This window comes from Molothrus aeneus, chromosome 1 (genome assembly GCF_037042795.1).
Source record: "Molothrus aeneus isolate 106 chromosome 1, BPBGC_Maene_1.0, whole genome shotgun sequence".
Lineage (NCBI taxonomy): Eukaryota > Metazoa > Chordata > Aves > Passeriformes > Icteridae > Molothrus > Molothrus aeneus.
In genome coordinates, this window is record NC_089646.1 from 144,704,457 (window position 1) to 144,713,363 (window position 8,907).

An 8,907-nucleotide genomic window follows, 5' to 3' on the forward strand; every position below is an offset into this window, starting at 1 on the left:
ATATGCCTGAAACACATGTGGTCTTTGAAATTTTGGGTTGTATACATTGTTACCCAGGAAAAAGTAAAAATAAATGGAATATAGATAAAACATTCATTTTGGGGAAGGTCAGAGACAAACACTACCCCATCATGGTATCTGGCCAGGCACACAAATCCATGCACTGCACTTGTTTACCAGTAAGATCTTTCATTCTCATTTGCTTCCTGACCCAATCTTTAATCGGTACCAGTGCAGTCTTAACCTAAGTCATGGTATCAGTCTCTTTTTCATGGTTCCCCTCAAGCTGAGCAGCAGCACATTCCTCAGCACTTCAGCCTGGAGTCAGATGGGTTTAAGAGTGATCATATCCCCCCAGAAATATTCAACACTTAGCAGGATTGAAATTAGTAAGTCTATTTTTGAGCTTTTGTTCTTGTTACTTTACAAAAATCTAATTTCAAGCCTTTCTCCTTCACCTTTTTCTAGGATGCTAGGGAAGAAAAATCAGGTGACATCTTAAGAATTACTGCAAGAAAAGAAAGGAAAACAAAATAAATTATTTGCATTCATGATAATACATGAAAACTACAGCAGATAGTGAACCAGGCAGCAGTACTGCATGCTTGTATGAAGCATTAGTAATGGTTTGACCTGCTTCTAAACAAACTTGTCAGTGAAACCTAGCTAAGTCGGTAAACTTAACCAAGAGGTTAGGGGAAAACACATCAAGGCACTTGATTTTCCTTTTGTGTAAACTGTTGCAGCTTTATGAGTTTAGATAGATGTATGACTGACTTATACCTGTGTGACTAAGAGAGTCACAACCATTTTGCCCATGGAGGCTACTCTGGATACAGTACTAAATTGACTTTTTTTTTTGGAAGTAAATTCAGTATTTTCCCTGTATGAAATCTAGATTTAAAAAAAATCAGTAGAAAACACATTGTTTGTAGCACGATCAGAGTTTTACCATCTGCTTTTTCTTTCATTGCATACTTTAATTCCTGGGTTTTGTCTGCATCCTGAGGCAGAGCAAGATGCTCACAGATATTGCTACATAATCAAATAGTTCATTTAGTCTTGTAAAGCTTCTTTGAAGGGAAGATGCTGTCTTTTCCTGGAGAAAATAAGCCTGGTGATAAAAGAGAATGTTTTGCCTGCAGGAGGAAGAAATCTTTGTTGGCCCAAAGATTTCTACCTAACCTTGATGGCACAGTAATTTAAATTATCTGTCTTCACCTGTGAAGCAACAATTCTACATCCTTCACCAGCCGTAAAAACCCTCATCCTCTAATGCTCGAGAGGGCACAGCAATCCTCTGCCAAAAGTAAGAAAATGGTGCAAGGCTAGAAAGCGCCAAAGTAGGGCTGTGCCTCGCCCGGGCACCAGGTCCGGCTCTCCGGAGCCTCGGGGCCGAGCCCCATGCCTGCCCTGCGAGGGGAGGCCCGGGAGGGTGAGGGCCGTGGGGTCCGGGCCGCAAGGTCGCGGGCGGGCCCGGTCCCCGCGGGGCCTTTGGAGGGAGAGAGCCCCCGGTGCCCGCGGGGCCTCTGGAGGGAGAGAGCCCCTGGTGCGCGCGGGGCCGCTGGAGGGAGCCCCCGATGCCCGCAGGCCGCTGGAGGGAGCCCCCCGGTCCTCGGGGGCCGCTGGAGGGAGGCCCCGATCCCCTCGAGCCGCTGGAGGGAGCCCCCGGTGCCCGCGGGCCGCTGGAGGCAGCCCCCGGTGCCCAGGGGCCGCTGGAGGGAGCCCCCGGGCCGCGCCGCGCCGCCTTCAGCACCTTGAGGGCGGACAGCACTCGAGGCCGCGCTCCGCGCCTCCCCGACCCCTCCGACCTCCCCTGGCATCGGGTGGGAGCCAGCCCCGGGGCGGGGAAGGGTCCGGCCTCTCCCGCAGGGGCTGGAGGCCAAGGGCCGAAGCGGCGGGCTGTGTTAAGTGGTCCCTGGACAGCCGGTGTAAATCAGAACCGACGTGTGGGAAGCTGCGTGGATCCTGTTAAGGAGATTTATATGTGTAGTTCATGAAGGCAATCATCTGGCTGGTAATCTCTCATTTTGCATCGCTCCAGGGCAGTTTGTTCACACAACTGGCTGCAAAACACAGATACTAGTATCTCTCCTGGGAAATGTGTGTGTTGTGTGTGTATAGCAGCTAAACAGCTGTGATACTGGTGCGTAATGAGATAGCAGCACATTACTCACAGCTCCAGGAGAGGACATGGAAGTAAATTAAGAAATCAGCATAACTCACACAGCTTTTGACCCGTCACTAGCAGCAGCAGCAGTGCATGGGAGTAGTACACGGCGTGCGGCTGCAGTTCATTCATCAGCACATCACCAAGGGCTGGGCAATAACTCTTCCACAGCCTAATTGTCTCACAGGGCTCAGCCCCGCACAACACACTGGGGCAGTTTTTCCCAAAACAGGGTGAGCCCAATCCCTGGGACATGAGGTGAGGCTGCCCACAGCTAACAAGTGCATGTAGTAAGGGCATGGGCAGGGGTGGGCAGGGGTTTCAGGAGGACCAGGGTCTAAGGAAGGTAGATGTGTCCCAAGAATCATGGACACCAAACTTCCAGGTGCAAGATAGTCACTTCCCAGGTGCACATCCCAACACTCATATAAATAACATGCCACCAGCAACAAATTCCTCTGTACCTTCCCTCCTTTTGGGATTATCTGACAGTATATCCACCCTTTCCTCCCCGATTCTGTGGAGCAAGCCAAATGGAGATGATAATCTGCTATGAAATATTGATAGCACTGAGATATGACAGTCTGAAAAGGGAGGGAAAAGGGAGCAGCAAGAATTTCTGGGATTAAGTTGTCCTAGTACACACTATTTCTTGCCTTGCAGGGATATGGGGAGTTTGATGCATTCTCACTTTACTGTGGAAGAAGTCATCTGTGTGTGAAGTCAGGTGAGACCTGGTTTTAACCCCTCAGACCTATCCTAACCAGTCCTTCTCAGCAGTCTGCACCACACAACACTCTACCATGTAACCAGCACTCTGTCCTAAACATCACTTGTAAGGATTCAGAACAGCAGTGTTTGTCCTTTGACCACTGGCAGAAAAGGATTCTTAGTGTCCTCTAACATAGTCTAGGATCTCACACCAAATCTCCCAGGGAAGATTTGCTCTGGCTTCACTGAGTTTTCACTGGTTTCTCTTTGCAGAAGAGCAGCATGCTTTGCTCCTGTTTTCCCATAGCTCAGATCAAGCTACCCTTCACATATAAAAGTATACCAGTTGCCCCAGCAGATTCAGAGTTAAAAGGCATGAGCAGTTAAATGGGGGCACTGGGAGAGTTTGGCCAAGACAGAGTCATCTCAAACCCCAAACCGCTGCTGGAAGTCAGGGAGGGGAATAATAAATGACCCATCCTCCCCACTTGCCCCAGGAACTTCTCACCCCAGTGCTATTTCAAAAGACAGAAATGTAGTGAACACAAGCAGAGGGGACAGGGTGCTTAGAAAGTCCCAACCCCCAGCTTGAGGTGAAACACTGGGATGGGAAATGGGAGACTGAAGAAGAAGAACAAGAAGGTTGATTTTTGTCTATGATCCCCTCTCCAGGTAATGAACTTCTGAGCACCTGATTAAAAGGGAAGGGACCTTTTGGGACATCCCCCCACAACTCCTCTCACTCAGGGTGATGGAAAAATAGGATTGTTCCCACCCTCTCCTCACCACAGTACCTGGTTAAGAGAAGTCACAGCAAACCTGGGGATAACCAGCTGCATAACGAGCTGCAGGACAGAGGTGACCAGTCCAGCCAGGATGGCCCAGGTGAGTGGCAGCGGGAGCATGCTGTAGGTCGCAAAAAGCGTGAAAAGCACATAGCCAATGCCGTCCCCAAGGAGGCCACAGCCCAGTCCTGCTGCCAGAATTTGCGTGGCCATGGCCACCCAAGTGACAACACCACTGTACTGCAGGTAGGTGTATGAGGTCGTGTCCTTCCTGACCACCACTAAGGCACAGATCACCACCTCAATGCCAGTGAAGAAGCCCAAGAGGATGCCCTTAATGGGGTCCATGGGGGCAGAGGCCAGGGTCAAGTGGAGGAACAGCAGGGTCAGCTTGGTCAGCACGTCCAGGATGTTCATGACCACCTCAGATTTGCGCCGCTGACCCAAGAAGTAGCGCTGGTAAAGGCGCTCTAAGTCCCGAGACTTAAAGGAGTTGCGGAGAGTGGGGAAGATCACCCCACGATATGTATAGCCCCAGTTGAGGAAGAAGTCGGAGTTGCTGGGGGCACAGTCCAGGGGCAGAAAGCCCAAGTCTCCGCTGCTGTTTGTGCCCTCCGGGAAGACTTTGGTGCCTCCGTTGTTGTGGCGCTCGCTGGCCAAACTCCGTCCGGCCGACTGCCGCCGGAGGTGGTGCGGCGGGTGCGGGTGGTGGTTGGGGCAGCAGGTCTCGTCGGAGCTGAAGCCCTTGCCCCCGCCGCTGCTGCTGCCGCCGCTGCTGCTGCTGTGCTCCTGGATGAAGCGCTGCTCGGTGATGTGGCGCACGGCCGTCTGCCACAGCAGGCGCTGGGGTCTGCCGCTGCCGGGGGGAGTCCTGTTGATGGTGTAAAGTTCATCGCTGTCGCTCAAGCACCGCACCTCCGAGAGCTCCATGGCGGTGACTGGCGGGGGGCAGAGCACCGGCTGGCGGGCGGGGGGGCACCCACCGTCTTTGGGGAGGGGAGCAGGGGGAGGGATGGAACCGCAGGAGAGGAGGGAGGGGATGTCGAAGGGCGGGTGGCGGCGGCGGGGTGGCGGTGCGGGGATCACATTTATCGGCAGGTCCCTAGGTCTGGCGGTGTGGCTGGCGGCGGGGCTGGTTGGCCGCCGGGGTCCGAGGGGCGGCTGCGCCCGCTTAGCGCAGGCGGCCCGAGCCCCGTGCCCGCTCCCGCGGCGCCCCGCGGAGCCGCATCCCGCGGAGCCCGGCTGCGGCGCAGCCCCGGCGCCCCGGCGGGCTCGGTGCGCGCCCTCCTCGGAGCGGTGCGCGGGGGTGAAACCGAGCCGCGGGTTCCGAGAGGAGGTGGAGCAGGAAGGAGCGGAGCATCTACGGGCGCAGCCCCGCTGCCCGGTGGGCGATCCTCGGCTCCATCCGGAGGCCGGAGGCACGGAGGGGTGGGGGCAGCCGCCTTGCAGAGCCGGTCACAGCGGGCAGCTCCTCTCTCCGGGGATCCCGGGGCTCTGCTCCGAGGTCTGGTGCCCGGGAGTTGCTGTAATTCCCGCGGCTGTGGTCAGCGGCAGCGCTGCGAGCTCGGGCAGGAGGGGAGAGGCAGCCAGGTCTCGGGCATCCTCGGTCACGGCGCCAGAGCCGCCGGCCGGGGGCTGCCCGCCCGCTTTCCCCCGGCGGCGGGGCATACCCCTGGCTCACGGGGCGCCTCTGCCCGAGGGGGACTCGGGGCTCCCATCCATCGCAGATACTCGGCTTGCTTGGCAACGGGAAAAAAAAAGGAGGGAAAAAAAGAAAGGAGGAGGAAAAAAAAAAAAATCACATCATACGCCAAATCTAAAAAAAATCGAGAGAGCGGGGAATGAAAATCCCGCCCTAAACTCAGCGCTCTGGGCAGCCAGATGGGAGTATCCCAACTTCTCCGCGGGCCGGGGCAGGGAGTGCTCCGGCTCAGGGGCTTCCCCGGTGGCAGGGAGGAGGAGGAGGAGGAACAGCAGCGGGAAGGGTTGAGGGCAAAGCGCAGGGAGCGCGGTGCCTGCGGGGCTGCGGGGAGCCGGCGGCGGATGCTGTCCCGGGAGCCGCGGGACGAGCACGGCGGAGCCACCGCCGCCGCCGCCGCCGCCGGAGTGGAGCTGCGGGCGGGCGGCCCGGAGGAGGCAGAGCCCGGCGCGGTCAGCTGATGCCCGCCACGTCGGCGGGGCTGCCAGCACCCCCCCAGCCCGGTTAAAGCAGCCGCAGCCGCGGCTCTGGGAGGCGGAGAGCAGGCGGGGGCTGCCGCAGAGCAGGTCCCCTGCCCCCAGGAGGCTCCTTCAAGTGTCACTTAGGTTTCTCTGAGCTGCCCTTCTGTAGGTGCCCTGGACTGTCCCGCCTTGCCTGACAGGTGCATCCCTGCACAGTGCTCAGTTAGAGCTGATGCTGCAGCCCGGCATCCCTCTGCCCTGCCACAAGGAAGATGCTCAGGCCTTGCTCGGAGAGACCACACTTGTCCAGGGTGAGGGAGCCCTATGAGCCCCTTCACCTCTGCCTGAGCAAGTTCAAACCTTATCAGAAAGGTGATGTCACTGCCAGGACTGTGGGTCTGACCACCCTGTGTTAAGTGAATGTTTGATGAAGCTATCCTGACAGCTTTTACATTAAAAACACTGGAGAAAGAACAGAATCTGTCCCATGCACAGAGCCTGGATATAAAGCCACTCCTCACTCCCCATGCTGGCAGATGAAATTGTTCCAGCTCCTCTGCTTGTGGAGTCACTCTGTGCCAGCAAACCTGGATGTGTTGTGCATGGTGGCACAGCCTGGAGAGGAAGAGGTACCTGTCTTTATCTCTTCCATTCCTTCCCTGCCCAAAGTAAACCTCATTAAAGTGTCTGAACCCTGTCCTGAGGAAAAGGATGAAACCTTCAGTTTTGGAGCTGAAGCTATGCTGCTGGAAGCAGCTGAAACAGATATAGTCTGTGCATTAGACTATGGCAAATTAAGGGAGAGGACTTTCCTTTGTGTTTCAAAAGACAAGAGTGATGCCTGCTGAACTCTTTGAGATAAACAGGCAGCTGCCTTCTAACAGCAGCAGTGTGGACAAAGGCCCTGCCTGGAAAGGAGCTGTGCTACCCCAGTAGGAGCTCTGGCTTGTTGGGAGCTGGGGTGCTTAAAAATGGCATGTGATGCTTGACTTCCAGTGGGTCTAAGCCTCCATGAACACCCTTCCAGCTGTCATGGCTTAATTCACCTATTATTATTATTATTATTATTATTATTATTATTATTATTATTATTATTATTATTTCTATTGTCAGGAGGACATGGAGATTTAGGAAGGATTTCACTATTGTTTCTGTATTTACACTACAATAAATTCGGGAACTCCAGACAAGTCTTGTGTCTCATGTGTGAGGCAGGTTTTGTACAGATATAAACAGAGGAAATTCTTGTTCTCCAGAGCCCAGACAAGGAAAGACTGGCATTTTGTGAACAGAGATGGGTCTTTACTGTGGTTCAGCATGACTCTGCTAACCTGGAGAGGGTTAATCCTGGTTTCACAATAGTAATAAAGACACATATCCTTGCTCCTAGATAAAGCCCTTACATGGAAATTATAGCATTACTTCAAGATGAAACTGATACTATAAGAGGAGAAATCTTACTCAAAAACATATATATTTCTTTAATGAAAGAAATCATAATTATTAATGCTATTACCCCAGAGCACAGAAAGAAAGCATCTTTCTCATTCAGATTGCTCAACACAAATCGTGATAAATAAAAGGAAAAGGAAAAAAAAATATAATACAATTTCAGGAGACACCCATTCAAAAGAGATAAGATGAAACCAAGATAGGACATCCCAGTTCTCTAATGTTACTGTATGCACTGAATCACAGTGCTGGCAGTTTCCTTTGCCTCATGGCACAGTGAACTCTACTCTCATCATTTTTCCTGTGATAAAGGCTCTATACCTCCCCAGGCAGTCTATTTTTATGCTTCTCCATCCTTATCATTTTCATATCTAACCTGAACATTCCTTGCAGCATTCACTAAGCACATCACTTCTTGTCCTGTCCACCATGAACAGGGAGAACAGATTATCCTGGCAGTAGTCTATACATATTTAATGAATGTCTCTTCTATCCACTCCCTCTTCCCCTTCTCATTGCTTAGGCAAAATAACATAATTTCTGTCATTTTTCCTCCCCCCATGGGTCACATTTTATAGATCTCTGATTTTTTTTGTTTGGTTTTGATTATATACACTTGTTTCTTGATTGTATTATCTTTCTTCCCTCTCTCTGAAATTCATGCAGCTCAACTTGGTTCTACACTGGAAAGTTTTCTTATATCTAGGACTATGTTTATGATCTGCACTCCTATTAATACATCCTGGGACATTCACAGGCTTATCCAGAACTGATGACCTACTGAAACTTTGCTGTCCTCAAGGCCTGGGCAAGTGTCACTTGCTCCATATGTGCATAACAGCCTACATGAAGTATCTTGCCTTTGCCCTCACTGGAATGCATTGTTTTTTCCACCCTGCATGCCAAATTTGAAATAGAACATGTTGAAAACTAAACCTGTCCTCCTCCATGCCAGCAGCCCTCCCCAGCTCTGTGCCATCTGTGTGTTTGGTGAGCCTACTCTCTGCTCAGTGGTGATGGCAAAGCAGTGCAGAGCCTTTAGGTTACAGTCGGTGTGCTCATTTCTTAGTCAGCCACAGGAGTACTGGGCACCTTTGTGGAGGGTCACCAAGAAGGGGAAAAGATCTCAGCATTGGCACCCACTGCAGCAATGCTCTTGGCTCTGCAGAGCAAGGAAGAAGCCTGACCATCCTGGGGAGCAGGAGAGGGGTGATCCTGCCAGGGCCCTGTTTGCCAATGAAGGCTGGATGGGCTGGGGGTCCAACAAGGTAATTTCACACACAGGCACGAAGCCCTGTGAGTCCCAAACTCACTTGGCACAAGATTAATACTGTGCATTATTCTGGTTTTGCTGCTGTTGGATTTCTTCTTCCTTTTTTTATTTTAATAGAGCTAAATGACTTGGCAGTGTCACAAAATCACTAAAAGCCATTTAAAAATAATACTGTCACTAGAAGGCTTTTGAAGGATGAAAAATCAGGCAGAATTCATTCCTCTTCTGTCACCTGAAAGTTTATGTCACACTCCTCTCCTCTTCCCCCTCTCTACCCACAGCAGTAGCATTTATGTACAGTTTAATGTTATGATATTTAATCATGCAAATAATGATCTCATTCATTTTAGTGGGAC

General features: G+C 52.0%; 1 protein-coding gene across 2 annotated transcripts in view; it reads right to left on the bottom strand.

The window, feature by feature from the left end:
* Nucleotides 1-4,651, bottom strand: part of ADCY8 (adenylate cyclase 8) — a 116,378-nt gene extending 111,727 nt beyond the window's left edge. For both annotated transcript variants that reach the window (XM_066566501.1, XM_066566493.1), the window contains exon 1: nucleotides 3,676-4,651. In XM_066566501.1, the coding sequence (XP_066422598.1) occupies nucleotides 3,676-4,596 (921 nt within the window). In that variant the 5' untranslated portion in view covers nucleotides 4,597-4,651. The remainder of the gene's footprint in view (nucleotides 1-3,675) is intronic.
* Nucleotides 4,652-8,907: the final 4,256 nt, after the last annotated feature.